The sequence below is a fragment of the Nelumbo lutea genome, chromosome 1 (genome assembly GCF_056320005.1).
Source record: "Nelumbo lutea isolate HS-2025 chromosome 1, American lotus-T2T, whole genome shotgun sequence".
Taxonomy (NCBI): Eukaryota; Viridiplantae; Streptophyta; class Magnoliopsida; order Proteales; family Nelumbonaceae; genus Nelumbo; species Nelumbo lutea.
Genome location: NC_142684.1, coordinates 140,604,455 through 140,630,618, shown reverse-complemented (window position 1 = coordinate 140,630,618; position 26,164 = coordinate 140,604,455). Strand labels below are relative to the sequence as shown.

The 26,164-nt window shown below is 37.0% G+C and overlaps 1 protein-coding gene across 2 annotated transcripts; it reads right to left on the bottom strand.

Annotated features, from left to right (window-relative positions):
* Positions 1–892: 892 nt before the first annotated feature.
* Positions 893–21,305, bottom strand: LOC148877966 (uncharacterized). Of its 2 annotated transcripts, XM_088947355.1 has the most exons (6): positions 20,661–21,000; positions 17,070–18,128; positions 16,790–16,967; positions 11,906–12,175; positions 9,993–10,148; positions 893–1,370 (listed from the first exon to the last, which is right to left on the bottom strand). In XM_088947355.1, exons 1-6 carry the CDS (start codon positions 20,666–20,668, stop codon positions 1,251–1,253), a joined length of 1,791 nt encoding a protein of 596 aa, XP_088803481.1. In that variant the 5' UTR covers positions 20,669–21,000; the 3' UTR covers positions 893–1,250. The 2 variants fall into 2 exon arrangements, with proteins under 2 accessions (XP_088803481.1, XP_088803475.1); XM_088947349.1 differs by having other exon boundaries at positions 16,790–18,128; positions 20,661–21,305.
* Between the last annotated feature and the right edge of the window lie 4,859 nt (positions 21,306–26,164).

Below are 26,164 nucleotides of genomic sequence, written 5' to 3'. Positions count from 1 at the left end.
TAAAATTAATCTATGATACGGGAAAGATATGATATAGAAAGAGTTTTGACCAATCAAAACCCACCCATGAATTTTGATAAATAACACTTAGTCAGCTGTTCTTCGGATATCATATCGTATAATACATAACTGAATAAATACCTACACGACAAGGCACAGGCAGAAATTCCTTGAGAACCCTTAGTTGTCTAACTCATTTGCAGATTCTCTTGCCCTTGAAGGAGCAGGTAGACAGCAATTGAGATAAGGTGAATATCCATGGGGCTAATAGAGATTTATGTATGGGAGGGGAGATCTCTTATTGGGAAAATGATCAGCATTCTGCTAGATGTATTCAACCTTTCTGTTTTGTATATAAGATTGTACACCTTATACACTAACTCTGTACGTTTCTTATAATTAATCAGTTACTAATAAAAAAAATGCAGAACTAAAGAAGATGCCATACAGAAGTCTCAGAGATTGGTGATGCAACTTGAAAGCTTACATCAGGTTGGGTGGTAACCCAAGCCAACTACAAAAACATAACACATAACATGTCCCAAACCAATCCAAAATTAGTCCACTTAACCCAACACAAACTACTTTTTGATCCTGGATGACATCCACTCTAGTAACAGCAAAAAACTTACCATCAAGTCAACTTAAGTTGCCTAAGGCATCAAATCAAACCCAACATTACCATTCACTTGTGGATGCTCATCCCAAGCCACCACACGTCTGAAAATGCAAGTTCAACTAGACATAAAGGTTGATAGGTTAGGCAGGTTGGACGAGTCTGCACCAAGCTGCTTCTGTGGATGATTTATACTCATTTCATTCTAAAAAACAATGCAATGCGAGGACATTGAACTGAAACTCCAGAAAAAGATACATGCGAATAGAAACGATATGAATGGAAAAAGGAAAAGAATGTCAACTTTATTTCTTTCCTGTGCAACTCCTTTAGTTTCTGTAACTTGTGAGGCTTAAGTAAATAGCACCGATGAAAAAATAACAGCAGTAATAAAAAGCAATGACAGAAAATAATACAAAAAGGCTTATAGCTTGCTCACAAAAAACCTTACCAGAAAGCAAACATGGAGCAGCCAAAAAATGTAGAAACATGCCTAAAATGTGATTTTTTTATTGATAGAAAACCAAACATGATGTTACTCCTGTAGACCACCATGATACATGTATATTTTTCTCATTTTTTACTCTCACTCTGCAAAAATTGTTTGAGAGGAACAGCAATAAATGAGCACCTTTCATGGGGCCATGAGCCCTTCAATTGTGTAAAAGAGAGACTGCGCCCAATCAGCTTTAAACAGTAATGTCTGTAGTGTGTGCATCACATTGTAGTCTGGATCAAGCTTCCGCTGCCATCCCTATGAAAGTATCAACGGAAGGGAAGAAAAGAAGGAAAAAAGGCAAAGAAAATGTCAGAAAAGCAAACACCATACTTTTACCTTCATTATGAAAACTAGAGAATGACCCTGTACTAAGTACAGGGTAACAAAATGTGTGTATAATTTAGTTTGAAGTTTACTATTTAGTTATCAAAAATTAAATTAAAAAAAGCTAATATGGGTCTTACATCTTTGTAATTGACAATCTATTCTGGCCTTTTTATTTGAAACCCACTATTAATTTATGTTTTTTTTAATTTGATTTGAGATATTAAATGAGATCTTATTGGTAAACAATAATCCACTTTATTTGGTATTCACTATTTATCTAATAAATCTATTTTGAGTTATTTATTTTTAAAAGTTAAATTAGGTTGATTCCTAAAAGTTAAATCAAGTTTGTAATTAATAAAGTATTCTTTTTGAAAAAAAAAATCATTTGAAAACAAACGTGGGTTTATGGTAATCTTTTAATGGGTCCCACCATTTGTATTTAATAGACTATGGATAAACATGTGTTAAGCTAATAAATAACTGCCTATTGAGAATGTTTAGGAGTGAAACTACCCACTTTTTTAATCCTATTTCTTGAATTAATAAGATGCCACGTGTCTGAATGGTGGTAGTGGGCTGTAGCAGCAACTTCTCAGAAAATGCCACATGTCTAGCTTTCTAGAAAAATGAAAAGGCCACATGTCTGAATGGTGGGGGCTGTAGCCTGGTAGTGGATTGTGGGCTTTAGCAGGAATTTCTCAGAAATTGCCACGTGTCTAGCTTTTCAGAAAATGAGAAGGCCACTTGTTTGAATGGTGGTAACAACAACTTCTCAGAAAATGAAACATGTCTAGATTTTCAGAAAAATGAGGAGGCCACGTGTTTGAATAGTGTGGGGCTGTAGCCTGAAAACCTTCCTTTAATATAGGTCTTTCTCTCTCTCTATCTCTATCTCTATCTCTATCTATCTATCTATCTATCTATCTATATATATATATATATATATATATATATATATATATATATATATATATATTAGATTAGTGACAAGATGAGGGAAATTCAACTGAGATGGACTAGTCATGTGCATAGACAACCAATGATTGTACCAATGTAGTTTGAAGAGGTAAGAAACAAAATATGGACATAGAAGTTGATAGAACACATGACTCTTGATAGAGTAGAATGGCAAAAAGGATTCACATAATCAACCTCATGTAGTTGGGACTAAGGCTGAGATAGGTTGGATATGAATTAATAAATTTGTTCTGATTACATATCAGGAAAAGGGAAAAGTCAGGAAAGCCTTGAAACTTTAAAACACTAGAATCCTATCTCATCTAGCATCCTTAGATGTTTTAAATGAGATATAAATATACCATTCTAAGCAATGATTTAAAGGGCACACCTAGGCGCACGGGCAAGGCACATTTCAAGGCATGTGCCTCACCCAGGCCCAGCACAGCCCCTTCCAAAAGGCATGCTCCAGGTGCACCTAGGAATGCACCAAATGACGTGTCTTACATGGCTACCATATTAAAGGTGGCATTCACCTTTTCAAAATTTTTGTGCCTTGCTTCAAAAAAGGTGTGTGCCTAATCCTGCACCTTGCACCTCGGGCACAAAAAGCCCCTTGTGCTTTTAAAAACTACTTCCAAGAGACATTAGTAGCTTCTCTTACACAATCAGGTAAACTTCACACGAAAAAGCACCACCAAAATCTTACGTGTCAATTGGACTTTGTTAAGATGCAAATATCATCATGAACAAGGATATATGTACAGGTACATGTACCCACTTAATAAGCTAATGCCATTCTTCTAATACTAGTATTTGAAGATTAGCGTCATTTACTGATACTTGCATCTTGCAAAAGTGAAATTAAACTTATAGCATATAAGATTTTCATAGTACAATATGTTAAAGGCATAATATTTTACATATTTTAGAAGTGCTAATAATAAAGCATATTCTATAAGTGTCCATGCAGTATCTGGTGTCACATCAGGTACATATCGTGTCTGGCACCAGCAAGCTATACATGTACAGGCCATATACATGATTCATCACCAACCCAAAAAAGATAGATCCTCAATTTAAGATACTGATATTATCTCATAAATAAGTTGAAATAGACTGCAAATATGCAATAAAAGAATGATAATAAAAATTTAGTTTACAGTTTTTGCTTGTGAACATTAAAAAAAAAGTTTGACAGAATATGCCAGGATGGGGGGTTACAGCCTTTATTTAAAAAGAAAGTTGAACCTTTAATTATTTGATGTTCCCCTTGTTTGTGGCAACTCCATACCAGAACACCATTGATTGAAAAATAGTTTAAAAGAACCTCCCCTCCACTCATCTTGTATTTCATACCTTATTTATGTTTTATATACCATCAGCTGACCATGCTCCATTACAAACAGTTAAAGCAACGGCATGCATTTAACAAAACAAAGTATATATTATATAATTTTAAATAATTAGAGGCAAATACAAACAAATAGAGCTTTAAATTAATGTTGAGTTGGTCCGAGTTGTTTTAATTTAGTTAGGAAGTTGTTGGGCTTTAGGCCCATTAGTTTATGTTTTTTTTTTTAAGTTGTGACTGTTCAGCTATATTAGTAGCCGCCCTACTAAGGCCATCCTTGTAATATCTCATCCTATAAGTATAAATATAATGAGAGATAGGCGGCTAGGGTTAATTTTACAATCCTGGTTGACTTCCTACTCTTTTCTTCTTCTCCTTTCTTCTCTACTGCTGAAATCTTCATCTTCCCCTTCTTTCCTTTCACAAGAAACTCGACTAAATCTGCAATTAGTGATTTCTACTTGGTATCAAAGCGAGCCGAAGGTTCCTTGAAGTTGTTCTCTCATGCAGCCCTAGATTGGCCGACTGCATGGTGACTTAAGAGGCTGATCGAAGCTCTCAGGTAAGCCCAGTTTTTGGATTTTTTTGGTGGATCTGTGTGCCTTGTATTTGGTCTAGGGTTCTCATCAAAATCAAGAAAATTTGGAGAAAGGGAAAGAGTCTTGTTTCTATTGGACTCTTCAATTTTGACCTAGGAAGTGGCGCCCTAATTTTTTAGGGTTGGAGTTTTTTGTAAGGGGCGATTCAAGTCCTGCCTGATTTGGAGGCTTCTAGAGAGAGCGGCTGCCTCTTCTCTCTCTTCTCCCGTCCCATAGAAAATGAATCTTTTGTAGGAAGAAAGTCTAAGACACCAGAAAGGTGTTGTTGGTTCCAAAAAGTGTTTTGTTTGATCTTGTTGCAAATTTCAGTTATTTTCTTTACATTTTTTGAGAAGCATGGAGGGCCACGGAGTTGAAAATAAGCCCAGGAGTGAAATGGGACCAGTGGGAAGAGGTGCTAGAGACCCTTTCGGGGCTGGGACCATTACTACAGTTAGGTTGGATGGTGCAAATTACTTAGAATGGTCACAATTTGCAAAGATGGCCATTGGTGCTCGTGGGAAATTAGGGTATATCACTGGTGAAGAGGTGAAATCTGAAACTAGCAACTCCCGGTGGGTACAGGAGAATTATATGGTGATGACTTGGTTGTGTAATTCCATGTTGCCCCATATAAGTAAAATTTTTTTATGGGAAAATATAGCTAAGGAAATATGGGATGGGGTTGCAGAAACCTATTCACATAGGGAGAATGTTGCTAGGGCTTATCAGTTGAGAAATCAGATTATTTCTACAAGGCAGGGAGATAGACTTGTTGTAGCCTATTTTTCAGCCCTTAAAACCTTGTGGCAGGAGATTGACCGACCATTTAGAGACATTTGCTTGGGAAACCACTAAGGATGCAGCTACCTATCAGAAACATCTAGAGAAGTATAAGGTGTTTGAATTTCTTGTTGTCCTTAATCTTGAGTATGATATTGCACGACAGCACCTTCTTTCCAGGGACAGTGTTACTATCTCCCAAGCATATGCCTTTGTGTCAGGGGAGGAGTGCAGGAGAGATGTGATGATGAAAAACCTTATTCCTGATTAGCCTGCCATGGTAAGTGTTGTGAAACCTAAACAAAGTGGAGATCGGAGTGGCAGTGAAATCAAGAAGGAAGATAAAAGAGATTTGATCTGTGACTACTGTAAGAAGCCTAAACACACAAGAGATACTTGTTGGTAGCTTCACCAACATCTTGTGCCGACTAGATTGAAAAATAAGAAGGGAAATGCACACATGGCAGTTACTGGTGACATTCTGGCTGTTCCTACTACAGCTGTTCTGGAGTTTGTTGCAGCTGTTGTAGTAAGGGCCGAACTTGAGAGGTATGGGCTACTTCTGAACTAGCGGGATACAGCCAGTTCCAATTCAGCCGCAAGCAGACAGCAAGGTACAGGTGGCACTGGTGGAGTCCACTCTACTTCCTTCACTCACACAGGTAGTTCACACATCACTACAAATTATGTTTCTACTTCAGGTAAGGAGGGACCTCCTTGGATTATAGATTCTAGAGCCTCGAAGCACATGACCCAGAGCTCTACTATTTTTTCAACTTACCAACTCTGTTCTGGTAGAGATAGGATCAATACAGCTGATGGATCCCATGTTCCTATTGATGGGAAGGGATCTGTCAAGATTAGTGATTCTATTTCTCTACCCTAAGATTAATGATTCTATTTCACTACCCTCTGTCCTTCATGTTTTCAGATTGAGCACTAATCTGTTATCTGTTAGTAGTTTGACTAAGAACCTGAATTGCTCAGTAATTTTTTCTCTTGGTCATTGTATTTTGCAGGATCTGGATTCAAAGAGGACGATTGGGAGTGGTCATGAAGTGAATGGAATCTACCTCTTGGATGTACTTCCTCCTCATCAGAGTCATCATGTCAACAGGGATAGTGAGTCAGGGTCTGTGGGTCAAATTATGTTTTGGCATAATCGTTTGGGCCATTTACCTTTTTCTTCTTTGAGTTTTTTGTTTCCAAAACTTTTTGAGTCTGTTAGTTTGTCAAGTCTAGAGTGTGAAGGTTGTCAACTTGGAAAGCATTGTAGACATTCATTTAAACCTAGTAATAAAAGATGATCTTCTTTTGATGTTATTCATTCGGGTGTATGGGGCCCTTACCAGGTTCCTTCTATGGGAGGCTATCGATATTTTCTCTTATTTGTGGATGATTTCTCACGATACTCTTGGATTTACCTTATGAAATCCCGCGATGAAGTACCATCCTTGGTGAGACAATTTCATCAGATGGTACTAACACAGTTTCGAACAAGAATAAAGGTGTTCTGATCCGACAATGCCAAGGAATATTTTGAAAGACACCTTGCCTCGTATCTGTTAGAATATGGTGTTGTCCATTAGAGCAGTTGTCCCTATAGTCCACAGTAGAATGGTGTTGCAGAAAGGAAGAACAAACACATTGTTGAGATTGCAAGAAGCATGATGATCACATCTACAGCTCCAGTTCGGTTTTGGGGTGATGCGGTTCTCACAACAGTATATCTGATTAACAGGGTGCCCTCTCGTATACTTGGATTCAGCACCCCATTTAGTCTCCTTTTTCCTCAGAGGGAGATGTTTCACATTCCTCTCAGGGTGTTTGGGTGTATTTGCTTTGCACATATCTTTGGTCCTCGCCGTTCGAAGCTTGATCCCAAGGCAAAGAAGTGTGTCTTCCTTGGATATGCAAAGAATCAAAAAGGGTACTGCTACTATGATCCAGTCTTTGGAAGCTGGTATGTTACCATGGATATCACCTTTTTTGAATCCACGTACTTCTTCTCAAAGAATCCTTCTCAGGGGGAGTGTTTTGGGGAAGTGAATCAGCAGTCTATTCCTCTCCCAGTTCTAGTCCCTGTGTCTACTCATATGCTTGACCACCACCCTGTGTCACCTACCTTGCCACCTCCTTTACGTTCTGCTTCTCAGCATTACTTACGATAGAGACTTCACAAGGAGGTTCATTCCACTACAACAGAACTCACATCACTTCCTGTCGATTCCTTGGAGACTCCAGATTCAGCTAGCATGGATTCAGGTATTCCTCTTGGTCCCGCTACTGTTTCAGTTCTCATTGATTCTATTAACACTATTACAGATAACCTTGATCTCCCTATTGCTCTCAGAAAAGGGAAGAGAAAGTGTATTGCTTATTGTATTTCACAGTACTTATCCTACAGTGGACTTTCTCCTTCCTACCGTGCTTTTCTTTCCTCTCTTGATTCAGTGTCTATACCCAAGGGTGTTAGTGAGGCTCTCTCCAAACCTGAGTGGAAAACAGCTATGCAGGGAGAGATGGCAACTTTGATTAAGAATCAGACATGGGACATTGTAGATCTACCAGAAGGCAAGGAGACAGTTGGATGCAGATGGGTTTGCACAGTAAAATATAAGGCAAATGGAAATATAGAAAGGTACAAGGAAAGACTTGTTGCAAAAGGGTACACATGGACCTATGGCATTGATTACTTAGAGACCTTTGTACCAGTTGCAAAGATGACCTCTGTTCGGATACTTCTTTCTCTTACTGCCTCATACTCTTGGCCCTTGTTTCAACTTGATGTGAAGAATGCTTTCCTAAATGGGGATCTGCAAGAAGAAGTGTATATGGATCTTCCTGTTGGCTTTTGCAATGATACTGAAAAGGGAAAGGTATGCAGGCTTAAGAAGTCATACTCTTGGCCCTTGATTGCTTTTGGCTACACTCAGACTCAATCCGATCAGACCTTGTTTGTGAAGCGACGAGGATCTTTGGTGTCTATCCTAATTATTTATGTGGATGATATTGTTGTCACTGGGAATGATCTGAGTGAGATTAATGGTATGAAAAGGAATCTACATAAAGAATTTGAAATTAAGGATCTTGGATAACTAAGATACTTCTTAGGCATTGAAATTGCAAGATTAAAACATGGAATTTTTATCATGTCTTGGATCTTCTTCAAGAGACAGGGAAACTTGGAACAAAGGCAATCAGCACCCCTATTGATCAGAACCATAAAATCAATGCATCAGAAGGTGAACCAGTAAAGGACATTGGGAGATATCAGAGACTTGTGGGTCGACTGCTATACTTGTGTATGACAAGACCAGACATTTCCTATGCAATAAGTGTAGTAAGTCAATACATGCATGCTCCACGAGTCCAGCATTGGGAGGCAATTGACGGGATTCTTGCTTATCTGAAGGAACACCCGGGCAGAGGCATATTGTTTACTGATCATGGACAATTGAAACTAGAGGCTTATATAGATGCAGATTGGGCAGGATGCCTTGATGACAGGAGATCAACTTCAGGAGTGTGCACCCTTGCTGGGGGTAACCTTGTCTCATGGAAGAGCAAGAAACAAACAGTGGTGGCAAGATCAAGTGTTGAAACCGAATATAGGACCACGGCACATGGAGTTTTAGAACTTCTCTGGATCCGTTCCCTATTAAAAGAAATTAGTGTACAGGCAAAAGAACCTATGATGCTATACTGTGATAACCAGGCAGCAATTAACATTTCCCATAACCCAGTTCAGCATGACCAAACTAAGCATATTGAGGTGGATAGACATTTTATCAGAGAAAGGGTAACTTCTGGAGAAGTTTGTCTTCCATACATTGCTTCTGATATGCAGCTTGCTGATGTTCTCACAAAAGGTGTTGCAAAGAACAAGCTAGAGCATGATCTACGCAAGTTGGGAATGTGTGACATTTACTCCCAACTTGAGGGGGAGTGTTGAGTTGGTCCGAGTTGTTTTTATTTAGCTAGGAAGTTGTTGGGCTTTAGGCCCATTAGTTTATGTTTTTTTTTTAAGTTGTGACTGCTCAACTATATTAGTAGCCGCCCTACTAAGGGCATCCATGTAATATCTCATCCTTTAAGTTAAGTATAAATATAATGAGAGGTAGGCGGCTAGGATTAATTTTACAATCCTGGTTGACTTCCTACTCTTTTCTTCTCCTCCTTTCTTCTCTACTGCTGAAATCTTCATCTTCCCCCTCTTTTCTTTCACAAGAAACTCGACTAAATCTGCAATTAGTGATTTCTACTATTAACATTACGGTGAACTAGTTGACCTAGTCAATGTATAGTTTCCCCAGTCAACTGCATCATGTGTATCAATAGACCAGTTAGTGATGCAATGAGCATGGCCCTCAACTAACTAGTTGATCAACAAGTCAAAATTTTGATAATACTAGTATAGGCATCCAGGTATCATTGGTTTTGGGGACAAAGAAAGAAATAAATTCATAATTATATCTCTATGGTCTCCTTTTTTCTTGTTAACAGTGTGTTTCCTAGTGACTCTTAAAAGGGATCTAGAAACCCAAGGCAAGGAGATGAGATCCATTCTCTCAAGTAGTGAATGCCTTGAGTAAAATGACTGCATGTTACCCTTGTAATTTCATTGGAGAGTCATTGTTTGCAGCTGTACATGTCCTCATGTACCCTATGTTTTTATATTTTGATGAAATTGTTACCTTCTTCAAAAAAATAAAAAGATTTTCAAAAGGAATATATTTTTTTGACATGCATGGTTAACATTCTAATAATGTGTTAATTTTGATTCATTCACAAGTCAAAGACATGCAGGTACACATAACGATATTGCTAACACAAAAATATAAAATGAAAGACAAATGAATGAAAGGAAATTACCTCAAGAACCAATGTGGTCACCATCACTGTGCAAACATTGCCATCAATATTGACTTTATGACGCCGGACTTTCTCAAGCAATTGTTGCATGCATTCAGCAGGATGGACAACATCACCTTCTGGAGTGCCCCAGAAATTGAATGACTTCTCTACTTCCTGGTAAAACATATATAGTAAAAACAAAGCCAAAAAGATATATCTCTGCATATATTAATTGCCAGAGGCAAAACAGTTGTTCTCTGTACAGCATTTCTGAACCAGAAGACCAGAAAATAAACAAGTTCTGACTCCTGATGCACAAAATTCATTAATACAACACAAACACACACAATAAATTAAAAAAAAAAGAATTCATTAATATAATATGAAACTCAAGATGTTGTGCATTTTCAGACCACTGTTGAAGCTTTGATTGAATGTGCCTTAAGAATGCTGCTCTAATTTCTAGATCTAGCACCTTCAATTAAATATCTCAAAACCCATTAGGCACATGCCTAGGCATAGGCAGGGACCTAGGCACTAAGGAAAGTTGGAAGGCACTTTAAAACAAGCTTAACATATTTTGATTGGTTGACTGGTTACCTATCAAAAAAAGCATATTTTGATTGCTTGATTCAGTTTATTAAAATAAACACCATCACCATCATCTAACCCTTGTCCTAATTATATGGGGTTGACTACATGAATCATGTTTCACCATTCCGTTGTTCAGTGCTATTTCCATTGTTAAATTATGAATGCTTAAACCATTTCTTACTACTTCAACCCATTTTGGTCTGCCCCTAGCCCCTCACCATTCCGTTTTGTTCATTGCTATTTTCATTGTTAAATTATGAATGCTTAAACCATTTCTTACTACTTCAACCCATTTTGGTCTGCCCCTAGACCCTTTAGCCCCTTCAACTTGCACTATGATACACTGAATAATTATTAACTTTCAGCATATTTTCTGCATCTATTTATATTATACACGAATGCCTTTTTTCCTCTTTGGGAATTTTATACCCTAAAATCTAAATTAAGATCATGTAAGCAGATTATGTGAATGTTTTAATTGAAGAAAAATTATGTGAAAACTTATCTTTAGGGGCTGTTTGATAAAGGATGATGAAATGGTTGAATAACACATGATTTATTGGCTTATGACTTTCCTTTGTCTTTTTGTGAATACTATGTGCTTGAGAATGTTTTAAGAAAAGTTATGTAAAAACTTGAGGGATGATTGGTATAGAAGTACCATATTCAGAGTTTACTTTATTATTCTATTGCAATATTATATTTGAAATATTGAAATTAATAAATTTAAATGTCTCCTCATGAATATGATTATTTTTATGTTTTGAATATTATTGCTCATTATCAGTTTAGATAATTGTTGATTACCATGCAAAATAAGAAATCGATGTAGGATTTAGAGGTTTTTACTTGCAAAACTCATCACTGGGCGGGCACCTAGGCTTCTAGGCACTCCTTGGTCACCTAGCTTCACCTTCACAGCTTCAAAACTATGTTTTGTACATATAGAACAAAAGTCTTAGACATCGCACAAGGGATAAACATACTTCCCCAAGACTAGTTCACTAACAAAAATCAAGTAAGACCTAGCTCATTATGAATCAGGACTTCCTGCATCATATGCTAGAGAAGATGGAACATAAGGAAAATCAAGATCATCAAGGTAGCAAGATTCTCCTACCAACATTTTGGGTACACAAGATCTTTCATATCCACGAATCAAGTAACACAAATTTCCCAATTAGGCATGGTAATTGTACAATCTATCCTAAGAAATTAAAAAGCACAATATTGTAGGTTGAGTAAAAGAGATATGTTTGGCTTTTGGACAAGTGAAAAATTCCAGAAAGAAGTGTAAAATCAATATGTTTCCGTTTAAACTAGATATCTTTTATTACCTCAATGAAGGCTTTTGGATTCGGACAGTTTTGTTGTTTTGATAATCTCAGGGTGCACTCTGCTGCTGTGCGGCCATCTCTAAGGGCAACAGCCTTAAAGAACTCCAGTAAATTAATTCGATCACTCTTAGAAAGTTCAGCCGTCATGCCTACATCAAGGAAAACGACATGAGGTCTGGATTTGAAAAGCCTTTTCCGTGAAGATTTGCTCTGAGATGCACGGACAAGGATATTTCCTGGATGCATGTCTGCATGGATAAAATTGTCCACCTGAAAAACAATAAATAGTTGTTTAAACTAAGGCTTCAAATTTCTGTTAGACAAGAAACTCTCTCTCTCTCTCTCTCTCTCTCTCTCTCTCTCTCTCTCTCTCTCTCTCTCTCTCTCTCAAATTTTCTTATTGATTCTTAAATGATACATCTCAACTCAAATTCGCTAAGTTTGTTACTAATTATCAGAATCCAGAACCATTCTCATTGTATATTTTTACTGTAAAGAGGGTTTTATAATAGAACAAAAAAAAAAGATACAAATTGGTGACAAGGAATCACCAAAACCAGAACTTTTGGGCGACACTGGGCACCTAGGCAACGCCTAGGCGATAAGAATTTTACAAAAGAACTTTTAGCTAGTTCCCAAGTTTTATTTACCATTTAGCATGTATATTAATTGAAAAAAATAGCAATTCTCTTTATTAAGAACATTAAATTTCCTCTAAAATGTGGCAAATCATCACATCTTAAAGATAAAAATCTTATATATATATATATATATATATATTAATTTCATTATTTTCAAAAATAATACAACAATAATAAGTATTTAATAGAGCAAACTCATAACAATTAGCAGTTAAAGAAAGTTATTAACTTCATATGATAAATATTTAAAATGGAAAGTAAAATAGGAAAAAAAACAAGGATGAAATTTCTGTTTTATTTAATTAGAGAGAGAGAATAGAAAAAAAGAACCTCTTTATACTTATGTTCTTTCTTTCCTCTTTCATTCTTTTTTCTTTCTTTCTTTTTTTTTCTAGATCTATAACAAACCTTCATTAAACTTTCAATAAAGAAAGAAGTACAAAGGACTAGGAAGGGGTAAACTCTCTTAACCCTCCCCAAAGAAATATGATTCAATTACAGAATGGCCCAAAACAATTTTTCCCTTCCCACCCCTTGCTTAGCAAGGGTATCCACAAAAGAGTTAGCACACCTTTTTACCCATTGAAACTGAATCTCCACACCTTGTGTTCGCTGGTTGAACATTCTTTTTTCATTAGCAAACTTCCAAAGGCCACTTTTCTCCTCTTGCAGCCATCCTATAACCGATTTTGAATCAGCTTCAATAATGAGCTTGTGGCAGCCCAGCTCTAGCGCCGCCTTCATTCCTTCCATCACAGCCAAAATCTCAGCTCAAAGAGAATCACCTACACCATTAGGGCTAGAGAATAGAGCATTGTCTTTCCCATCTTCATCCCTAAAGGTTCCTCCAATTCTAGAAGGCCCCGAATTACCTTCACTACTCCCATCAAAGTTCATCTCAGTAAAGCCAAAGGTCGAGGGAGACCAAATGGGACTTATCTTGGTTTTAGCAGGTGTTGAGTTGGCCACTTCCTTCCAATTTCTTTCTTATCATATCTGCGGAGATATTCTCAAACAAATCTAGAGATTTCACCCAATGCACCACTCTAATAGTAATTGTTTCAATAATGACCTCCTTATTCCTCTCCTTTTCATTAAAGATCCTTAAATTTCTTTCTTCCCACATTGTCCAGCATATGGCAGCTCTGACACATCTCCAAAGAATTCTGCCCCTCTTCTTTAGCCACCTGAAAAAAGGAAGAGGCGAACAAGCTTTGTACATCTGGCAGGGGCGTCCATCTGCAACCAAATAAAGAGAAAAACCATTCCCAAATATATGAAACAAGAGAGCAAGATATTAGTAACTGATAGCAACTCTTACCATTTGCCTTACAAAGGATGCACCAATTAGGTCTTTTTCTCTGGAGCAAGTCACAAGTGTTACATTTTCCCAAAAAGGCTTCCCAACAAAAAGCACCAATCCTTGGGGGGATCAGCTTGCCCCAAACTTCCAGAACTGGAAGGTCTATACCCGAGCTATCAGAGGGTTATGTTAAAATGTTCTTATATCTAAGACCTATTAAAGTTCACTGGCTTTAGCAATATAATATGTACAAGGACAAAGTCATGGTGCTTTAGGAGTACTGTATTTATATAATACTAGAATATTTTTGCCTTCAAACTTAAATTCATTTATACATATACACAAGTACACATGCTCACGAATGCATGCATGCATGAAAACATACATACATACATATTTATGCAAGATTTATACATACAAATATAAAGACATGTCAGGTTTGGATTGGGTTAGGTTGGCCAAGGCCTCACCCCTACCCCAACCTGAAGTTAAATCGGCTCAAGAGGGATTGCTCCCTAATGGCATCTGACCCCTAAATCACCCCCCCTCCAACCAAATCCACTAATTTATATTCTCATTCTAAATATCTTATTTTTACATATTAATAAGGTGAATGGTTACCAATCAAACGGAAAATGAAAAAGAAAAAAAAAAGGAGTCAAGAACTATTATGTATGCATGCATAAATACATACATACATACATATTTATGCAAGATTTATACATACAAATATAAAGACATGTCAGGTTTGGATTGGGTTAGGTTGGCCAAGGCCTCACCCCTAACCCAACCTGAAGTTAAATCGGCTCAAGAGGGATTGCTCCCTAATGGCATCTGACCCCTAAATCACCCCCCCCTCCAACCAAATCCACTAATTTATATTCTCATTCTAAATATCTTATTTTTACATATTAATAAAGTGAACGGTTACCAATAAAACGGAAAATGAAAAAGAAAAAAAAAAGGAGTCAAGAACCATTATGTTGCTAACGACCCAACTATACCACCCAAAAGCATGTGTTATGGGCACAAGTGTCTTTTGATATGCTTGCTAAATATCACTTCTCAATTAGTTACATCCTGCCAAATTTTATTAAGCTTCTATAACATGTATAGATTATTTATAGTATGATTTGCTAAAATATGATTACCCAATGTTTTTTTTTATGATGAATAAGGCTATTACCCAATGTTGGTATCTGGGGTCTTGGGAGGTCTAGACTGGATATGGTCCTAACTCTTGGCATTTTTTGCACGAAGTGGCTGCTCTTATACTCAAACTCTTGTTATCACATTTGACAGCCCAAAATTTTTCCATTATACCAAGCAGTGTTCCCCATTGACTAAAATATGACATTTACATAATAGTGCTACAAAATATACTTTCAAAGTTTCTACATGGTTTCCAGTTTCATATTGGATAAATAATAGCATTCATGCCTGACATGGGTATGTTAAAGACATCTGGATGTCATAGGAGGACACCTTCGCAATTACTTCTTTTCATGATAAATAACGTATCAAAGAGATTATATTGAAGAGAGAAATAGGGAAGGAGGAAAAAAATAAGCCACACTGAAACAGATAGTTAAACCCAACAAATAGCATAACCCAAAATACACAACCATCACAAAATCTACCAGATATTTAGATATACCTGGCCAAGGTGTTGCTGATGCTGGATGCCAAAGATGTAGCTTCCCAGCCTTCCCTTAAAAAAATTGAGATTATACAACCAATGACCTGATTCCTCAGCCCTCACCCACCTGATTACAACTTGAGAATCTCCATCAATTGCCAATTTCTCTCACTTTTCTGTGGATACTCTTGTTTTAAAGCTAATCTTTTTGTATATTTTGAGGAGCTTGATACTTTCTATTCAGTCATTGTATATGGGTCAGTTGATACTTCGATATTCCTCTTGATAGTGCTTCAAGATTAATAGAATGATTACCTTACCTTTCTCCAAAAAAATACTAGCAACAACAGTCCATATGGGGAGAAAGGAATCATATGGACCTTTTCCTCTATGACGTTGTCAGTAGTTACTTTCCATCTGTATTCATATTGGATTGGCTAAGGTTTGTATGCCCGCTACAAACCCGACACAACCCTATTCCTTTATCAAGGCTTGGGACCCGCAATGATGTACACCCACATTCTTTAAAGTTTAAATATACAGAACTCTTGTGTGACATTTTGGTTCTTCCAACCCATCTCTAGGAAGCATGTAAAAGTAAAAGATGGGACTCCTAGAGAGATCACTTACACTAAGGGAAAATTATCCAAGCATTAAGCATATTGAGAAATAAATGAGAAACAAATAAAACCATGAGAGTATGAATACCCCATCATCAAGAGTTTAAGACCAATTTAGCACTAATTTGTGGAAGGAGTTCCATGAACCAAGAACTGAGAGATTTTGACTATTGACCTAGAGTTTCTTGAATTTACAAAATTTTAAGGATCTATGTATGTGGTGTGTAAATGACTCTAAGGTGCTACAACTGCTTCAGTTGCCAGTAATATAAACTAAAAACCAGAGGAAGCTGACTATGGGCAAACCTTTAAGCTGCCATAGAGGCACAGAGACGCACTTCCACATATGAGTACAGACAACAATTAAGTCATGTTACAGCCATAAACAATCACAAGAAAACAATAAATGTATGTCATTCATCTGCAAAACTACCTCTGGGACAAGATCATCAAAGATTCCAAATATGGATCATGGGTAGTGTTTTGCTTCACAGGTCAGATTGACTGGTTAAGATCAGACGATATATAAAACCTAACTTAACCTAGAAGGCACAGCAATAATAATTTTTAGCCATCATCAACAGAAAAGTAGTAGACAAGAAACTCATAATTATCAGCACCATTGAGCAACAAAAAGAACTATTCCAGGTAAAACAAAAGAATAATTTATGGAAACTATACCAGAAGCATCTTCAGAAGTGCATGAGTCCCTATGTGAGCAAGAGCACTTTTAATTCTGTTGTTCCCTTCAAGTTCATCAACGTAGTGGGAAACGCTTTCCCCATGCTCATAGGTCTCCACCAAGACAGCAGGATGCACAAGTGGATATAGAGGTTTTGGGAAGGATACATCCCTCCATCTGCGAAAATTATAAATAAATCGGCTTAAATGCGCAGCTTCCCTTGCAAGATCAACTTGAGACATCATAAAAACAGCAAACTGCTGTACACTTTCATCCAACCTCAGCCATTTCAAGGTAGGTATGAACTTTGAAATTTTGGCAACCAAGCTAATAATGGCAAAATCTCTCCTAATTGCTTCACCAACTCCAGGATGTCTAACTTTTACAGCAACTAAGATAGGCTTGACCTGCTGACCTGGGTATCGAAATCTCAAGGAAGCTCGATGTACTTGGGCAATACTTCCAGATGCTACAGGTGCCTCTTCAAATTCTTCAAAAATATCAGTAAGCTTGCGACCAAATGCTTTTTCAATAGTTCTTTTTGTGTAGGCAAAGCTATGTGCAGGTGCCTTGGTTTGAAGCTTTGATAGCTCAGTGCATAGATCTCTAGGAAAGAGATCGGGTCGTGTAGCTGCCCATTGACCCCATTTAATGAAAGCAGGACCAGCTTTTTCTAGGGTAAGATGGACAAGATGAAGCCATGTTTTCCTAAACTGCACACCAAAACAATCTGCAAATGGTGCCATTGCCATGATGGGTGAGAACAAAACTGCCAAATAGATTGATCTGAGGAGCAAAATGAAACCCTCCAAGAGTGACAAAATGAATGAGGTCAAGTAAACATGCCCATCTTGTGCATGCATGTATAGAGTCTTCCCTTTTGGAAAATACTCTGTATCGGCCCAAGCTTTCTGGGTCCATGCTACCTCTCCGATAAAAAAAGCAAAAATGCTAGGAGCAACTAGGTGCGACCTGTTTAATGCCAAACTCATAGCACAGGCAAACCTACTTATTGGTGGAAAAGCTGAGCCACTATAAGAACATATTTGCGAAAGCCTTTTCCAAGCAATTTGGGCATGGTTTGTCATAGTCTTACTTGCTGAGATGATAGGGAAGCTCTTATAATAACTACTCTTGTATAAATTTTCCTTTGCCTTGTGCAATGTAAGTTGAGAACATCCACTGCCAGAAAATTTATACTGTGAGTATAATCTGCATAGAGAGGAAGGTAGTCCAACTGTAACAAGTGTCCCATGCTTCTTTGCTTCTGAATAACTGGCCCTCTGGTTTGTGAGAATGAGGTGTGAAACTCTCCTAATGTTTCCAAATGCAAAAAACCTGCATTTTCAACAACAGCATCACATTTCCCATGCAGGCCTAAGCAAAACAGAACTAACCATGAACTAAAATTGAACCACATAAGCAAGACAGTGTAAAAGAATATGTCAATTCTTTGAAGCAATCAAATATGTCAGAAATAATGGGCATTTGGAAAACACATGGAAGTGAACCATTTGATTGTAGCTTCCTTGGGCATCCAGCATAAGGCTTTGCCAAGTTAGTAAGCTGTAGTTTGATTAAAATTTGAATATATAGGTGCACTATGCAACATGTGTTCATTTTTTTTGAAAAGTAAAAATAAAATCTTATTGATAAAATTTACAAAACTGATTACAACCCAAACAGGGGTATTAAGATAACACCCAATCCAACTACCACAACAGAAGGATTAGAAAGACACAAAACAAGCAAAAAGAAAAACAGAAACCCCCCAGTCAAAAATTAGCTAGTCATCAGCTTCAAACATCTCGTCATATCTGTCATCGCCCTCGTCCCAAACTTGTTCTTCTTTCCTTAACAAGTTCTACATTCTCTATTCCCTTTTATTCTTTTCAAATACTTCAAGAACTCTTCTAGCGAACTCCTCACCTCCCCAAAAAAAAAGCCCTAAAATCTTGCCGATTCTAACCTCCCTGTCAACCAGGTTCTTAATCTCTACTTTATTCCCCTCCTTTTTCCAGCTTGTTGAAACAAAGTGAGACTACTCCCACCAGCTTGACCTCCCTCCTTATCCCCTGACCCTAGCCTAACCTCCAGACCTTCCTCTGTCGAGGTCGACGTTATCTCACCTACTACAGCTTGAAGCTTCTCCCCCCCCCCTCCCCCCTCCTTTCATCACCCTTCTTCTTCGATTATATAACTTTTAATATCTTCCTCCTGTAGAATTTCTTATGTTTATTGGAAGGACCTGCCCCAATCAATCCATCTTTTAGCCTTGAAAAACCTTTGACACATGGACAAAATGAAACTTGCTTGTCTTTCTGGCTTTCTTCACCCCTTCTAGAGGCTCAACATCTCCCTCCTTGTTCACACTTCTTCTCCGACCTAGATGGACTCCAATCCCACCAACCGAAACTTCAAGCATTTGGAAATCCTCTCACTCTATTGGTGAGTCAGTTTTTCCGTCCTTGTCCAAAATAGAACATTATTTTGGACATTATTCATTATTCATTGTGTTCACCACCAGAGTCTTAATAAAATAGAACATTATTCATTATTGACAGTACTCTAAAAGGCATTCAGATCGCAAGAAGAGGTAATATGCCTTGGGTAAGAAAGTATAAGAATGCCTTAACATATATGCTTTGACACTAAGACATGAGGCTTATGCCTCACTTGGCCAAGGTGTATGCCTATTGTCTCAACATATCATGTGTAGCATAGATGAAACTTATGCTTCATGGTCAAACAGTAATGTTTAACAAATTTATCTACATTTGGTCCTTTTTTAAATCTTCTGAAACTAAGAACATATGGGGCTTACTGTCATATGTTAGTTTACACACAGATGTGTGTATATATTTTATAAAAAAGCAACATCTTTTTCCCCTCATTTGTTTTTTGCTCCTCAAACCCAACTTATTAATTCCCCATCCTTGTTCTTCACAAAACTCCCTTGATTCCTCAAGCAACAAATATCTACCATTCGCCATAATCACATTTTAGCTTGAACTTTTTGCAATGTTTGTCTTGCTTCAAAACTAAGACATGCCCATTACTAATCCTAGTAAAACCAATTATACCAAAAACAATTCCAAGATAGACCCAAAAAATATAGGGAAAAATATCAAATCCCAGCACAAAGTAATACCCTACCGTAAAATGGTCATAACTCTCTCAAAACACATTAAATTTACAGACAGCTGAACTTGTTGGATAGGTGACTGGTGACTGAAGGGGTGGACTCAATACAGACCTAATAATAATTTGTAATCAATTACGGTTGCCTGAAGGTGAATTGCCTAAAAACTTCTAGTCTTCTACATTATCCCCGTTTGTGAAATAATGCTACATTCCATCTTGAATCCCTCGTATCCAATAGAAGTCAAGAAAGAAAAAAAAAAAAAGAAAAAAGAAAAAGATACCAGCGCAATATGAAACTTCCATACCTAAAAGCATTCAACCCAATGCACGAACAAGTATTGTAAAACATGCATGCACGCTATCAGAAACAGAATAATGATTGGCGTACAAGCTTTTTTTTCCTATAAATTCTTACAAATATATCAGAACAAGCTAAAAAGTTGGAACTTTTTCACAAACTAAACGCGAGAAAAACGCTCTGGTTTTGTTAAAGCCCTAAGGTATACATGTCAAAGTGCTACACTGGAGACAGAATTGGAACCGAACACGTCTAAGAAGATTTTTTTTTTTTTGATGAATAACACGTCTAAGAAGATTATGCCTCTAAATCTCATAACTTCACCCGGGGGAGGGGGCAGGGCAGGAAAATTACAACCCCACTGGGCAAACAAAAGAGAAACAAATAATACGAGCAAAGAGAAGCTCTTTTCAGCTGCAGCTACCAACCTTGACATGGTGATTGTTGTCGCAGCTAGGTGTTCCGACTAAAATACCTAGGCGAAGAGTTTTTCCCACCGGCATTTTCTCCCGTTCGCGCAGAAGATCATCTTAATCTCCTCATCCCGTCCCACCGTCGTCTTTGTTCATCGTCATCATTCGATGTGACATGGCTTATATTGGGGTTTCAGAGGCAGCGGGCGTCGGAGACCTAAAGGTGACCCAGCAGGAGAGGGAGAATGAGGAGGAGAAAGGTATTTTGAATGCGATGAATTTATATAGGAACGATCCACCGACCCCTTGGCGAGTTCTTGGCCTGTTGGCCCTCGTTGCCTCCTCGTCCTTGAAGTTTACCTTGGCTTGGTGCCTTGGTCCGACTCTGACAGACTTGAGAGTTGAGGCTTCCCTCGTGTCTGATTGTGAGACACAGACATCCTGTCCTGTGCGGTTGGGTAATGGGTCTGGGTGAAGCCTGAAGGCTTCCAACGTCCGATCTCAACCGCAACCCAACCTATTCAAAGGACGAGGTTGGTACGGGAGCATACTGGACCAATCATTGTACACCACGTCAGCTTAACGTGTGGGATCCATCATCCATGTATTTAGAACTGATGTGGCATGTCATGATTGGACAAATATAACCGTAGATGATTTAAATTCAAATTCATACCAACGTCTCAAGTCGGGCTCGCAACCATGTTGGGGCCCATTCAAAATTTAACAAATTCCCAACCGAAAGCTGCACGCCTGCACCCACTTTCATTTTGTAAAGAATTGAAAGCTTGCCCATTTTAAATTCCAAGCGATAATGATATGCGAACATGGGTTGGCTTGGTTCCTTGGGTTGGGCCAATTAGGGCTTGGCACCAAGCCACCAACCCTTAACTTTTAGGCTGTGTTTGGAAACAATGCAAATAAGTGTCAATGCAAATATGTAGTGTAAAATAGTTCGTATAAATTGTAAAATTGGATTAGTTTTGTACAATTGTACTGATAAATTTATCTTTTTACCAAACAAACTTCTAATTGTGTTTTCATTATAGATTCTTGGCAGTTGGTCAGTTCTCCAAAAGTCCAGATATGGCAACGAAAAAGATAGAGAAAGGATGTGGGGAAGGAGGAAGAGAAGAGAGGAGAGAAGTGAGTTGCTTCTCTCTCATAAACCCTAGGTAATTATATTGTATTGTCTTCTAGGGAAGAATTGCTCTCCCCCTTTTATAGAGAGAGTTAAAGCTATCAACGAAAGAATTATTTCCTGTTAGGAAAAAGGGTCTCTCCTATTAGGAAATGAGATTTTATTAAAGGATCAATATTAGAAAATCCTATTGCTTCCAGATTCTCTCCATATGTGACCCTATTATACTGACGTGGCGTGGGTGACGTCATCGTTTGGCAGGCATACTTTCATTAAACCTGCATGCATAATTTAAAAACACACGTATGTGATTCTACAGTTCTGTAATAGTGTTAGGTTCATCACAACTCTGCACATGTTTGGGGTTCATCACAAATCCGTGCGTGTCCGGGTTTCATCGCAACTCCGCACGTGTTCGAGGTTCATTGCAAACCCACGTATGTTTTAGCTTTATTGCAGATTTGCGCTAGACAAAGTTTATTGCGACATGTCCCATGTATGAATTCATTGTAATCACAAATCTACGATGAACTCATCACAAACGTGCAATGGATTATAGATTCATCGTAGGCGTTCATGTAGCATTGGTTTGACACCCTCTGTGCTTGATGGTCTTAACAACCACTATGTACCTATAAGTTGTAATGGATGCAAACATGAATTCCGATAAAGATTATGATTTTTTTTTATCATAAACCCACTTGAATGCAAATTTACTTTTGTACTAATGTACTTTTAATTTTATTATCAATATAAATATGCATTGATCTGTCATTTGTCAATGCATAAATGTAATGTTGTCAAACACAAACAAAAGAGAACTTAATGCAAATTTACCTAGAACTGGGATTTACACTCCATTTGCATTATTTCCAAATATAACATTATGTCCCTTCAGTTTGTTTATGGCTACAATGGGCATGAGGTCACCTTTTTTATTTCTTGCCTTCAAATTTCCTATGTTTTCTAAGAAATGCTATAACCTTTCCTATAAACTTTGCAAATCTTTTTCTGACATTTTAAAAAATTAAACAAACAGACCCCTTCCTTTCCTATACTTTGTTTGATCTCTGCAAATTTTTTCTGATATTTAACAAAAATTATACAAACAGACCCTTCCATTAGTTTGATGTCAACTCAATGACCTTAGAACCAAGCCAAAAATATTGGAGGCTGCACCCATTGATCAAAATAGCTCCTATAAAAGTCTATTTTGAGGTGATCATGCTTTTAAATACTTATAATTTTTTTATGGATGACATTATTGACCGGATACCCAAAAAGGTTCTTTTTAGGTGGATGGGCATTTTTCGGGGCATTAATTTCAGTCAATAGAACACTCAAATATCACCATCCTGGAGCAAATTAGACATTTTGAAGTGTTTAAACCCATGACATCATTATATCGGGTTATGCCTTTAACTTCAAAGAAGGGGTAGAAAATGGATGAATTCGGTTGGGTGAGGGTTGAATAAATAAATAAATAAATATATATATATATATATATATATATATATATATAATGAAAAAAAATCAAAAATTATTTTTCAAATTAAAATAGAAATGCTCAAAAACACTGAAAATGATAAATAGATTTTATGTAAAACATAAAAAATTGTAAGAAAAAATAATACATAATTAAATAAAAGTATCATTTCACATAAAACATGAAATTGTAAAAAAATACAAAACTGCAGAAAAAATGTAAAAAAATTTACAAATAATGAAGAATTTTAAAAATATAAAAGTTGAAAATAGAAAAATTTGTAAAAATTATAGAAAAAACACAAAAGTTGTAAATAAATAACAAAAAATACAAGAAATGTATAAATTGCAAAAAAAAAGACACTAAAATGCAAAGAAAATACAAAATTACAGGAAATACAAAAAACTGAAAAAAAAAATAAAAATTGCAGGAAAAAAACAAAAGTTAGTCAAGCGAAAAAATTGCAAATAAATAACAAAAGTACAAGAAAACCAAGCATAAAAAATGTAGGAAATTACAGAAATTGATAGATTTTTTTTTTAATATAAGAAAACAAAAGATAGAAATGTAGGAAAATCTTTTTGATATAAATTTTTATCAATTTTTTGAAACTGATAGAATTTTAAAACAAATGAAGGAAAATGTAAGAAATTTAAAGAAAACCAGAAAGAAAACAAGACTTTGTTTGAACAAAGTATTAGAAAGAAACCGAGCAAAGTTAATTTTACCTACAAACTCTACCCTCTCTCCCTTTTCGACTGATGGGGAAATTGATGACAGATCTGTCATTATCCTATCTTCAATAGAGAAAGACGACGAACATAGGTCTGGTTCAAAACCAAATCTATTGCGAATTTAATGTTGAACTTGTCGTTCATCACTCTAATAGGGGAAAACCTTCTACTTTTCTGCCATGGCGAAAAGAGCAAAGAGAGATCTACCTGAACACAACCTCTGGAAGAAGAAGAAGAGGAAGAAGAAGAAGAAATCGACGGTGGTTCTGCTCATCAGGTACTGAGAACAGTGGAGGTGAATACCGAACTTCAAAGTGTGATGATGGAAGATATCCCATCGAGATTGGTGGAACAGATTCAATCGAGAGTTCAAGAATCCTAACCCTTTTTTCTAAATTCTGATCCTTCACCTTTTTTTCTTGAGTTCTGGCCCTTCCTTTACCCAATTGACCCCAACCCATTTTGACTCTAGTGGATACCCTCGACCCAACCCACCCTGGCCCTAATGGGTCACTCAACCCATATTGACCCGCCAATAAAATGGATGGATTACAAATGGGTTGGGATTAAGAGATGTATGCATAATTGACCCAGCCCTACTTCAAAGTGATTGAAGTTGTATGCATAATTTATGTGGAATGCCAAAAGAGAAATTTAGAGAGATAAAAAATTACAATGAAGGTTAAAGCATTTATGGGGAGGGTAAGAAATTTATCTTTGTTTATATATTTTCCTTATTTTCAGATGGATCTCCCGTTGTTGATGGGGTCCTTTAACGCTAATGGAAAAGTATAATCTTTACATGTACTTTTATGACCAGCTTGGGAGGGATTAACTTTAGAGCCTTTTTGGTACAACTTCTATGGTGACTTGTGATGCCAAGCCCTTTAGTGGTTGAATACTTGTGTTCTAGATAAGATATCTAGAGTAGCTTCATATTATAGTTGCATTCCTCACGTTGGAACACAGTGCATGCTTCTGGATTTTCATTAAATATAAATTCTAACATTCCCGTGTGGGACCCAGTTTAAGAATACTAGAAGGCATGCCCTCCTCATTGCCCTCCCAAATGGACACTTAGGTTGCATTTGGCATTCCTTATTTTAAGGATTTATCTCCTTTTTGTAGTTAAAATTCCCTCATAAACATTTATTTTTTCACTGTAAAAAAGAGACAAGTCCTTAAAACGAGGAATGCCAAATGCAGCCTTAGTTGGACTCTTATTGAAGAAGCTAATGGAAGAGTTTTGTACAATAAACAAAATTTGGCTCTCCAAGCTTTTTCCAAAAAGCTACCTCATGAAAACCCTTCAAACAAAGACTTGATTACAAAGAAGTCTCTTGTTGAGCCAAACAAGCACTTAATGGCCAAAAAGTCTCTTGTTGGTCATAGAAGTGGTATAGGTGGGTAGAAATGGGGTTAGGGATGGAGATTGCTTTGGTGTGGCAGGGATGGGGATGGGGATTAATAGGGATCCCTGACCAGGGTTGGGTTGAGAATGGGGAATGAGGTTCCCGCCCCAACCCCGATTATATATATTAAATATATATTATTATATTATATATATATATATATATCAAAATATATTTAAAATATTATTTATATTTTAAAATTTTTATTTATGTTCAAAAAATACTATTAACTAAAAAATTGGGGATTTGGGTCCCCTTGGGGAACCCATCCCCGTTAGGGATTGGGGATGGAGGACAACTTTTATCCCCAATGGAGATCGAGGTTAGGGATGGAGATTTATTCCAAAATCATGGTTGGGGATGGGGAATATAATCCTTGCTCTGAACCCACCCCCGTTGCCATTCCTATAGGTGAGGGAAGAGAGTACTGGGCTTATGTTAAAAGATATTGATCCAAAAAAAAGGTAAAGAAATTTTGTGAATAATATGCTTAGGGGAAAGGTTTGTTAATTAGGTCATTTGGGCTTAAACAACCCAAGAATATTCGATGTGGCAAAAATAGTTTTAAATTTATAATGAGTCCTCCATATTCCTCTCCTTGCTTTAAATCCATTTATTCTAAGAAATTGTCAATTGCCAAAATAAAACTTCTTTCATATGCATCTTCTTCTAAATACAAATTTAAACATCTATACAGCAATCAACTGGACAAAACTCTTATACGAACGGAAAGGCCACGGTGACTA

Excerpts from the sequence above, each read along its gene's own strand:
- LOC148877966 (XM_088947349.1), bottom strand. Across the intron at positions 12,176-16,789 it reads CACTTCTGAAGATGCTTCTG|GTGGACAATTTTATCCATGC; the intron begins GTATAGTTTCCA and ends ATTGTTTTTCAG. Across the intron at positions 10,149-11,905 it reads ATCCAAAAGCCTTCATTGAG|GAAGTAGAGAAGTCATTCAA; the intron begins GTAATAAAAGAT and ends ATGTTTTACCAG.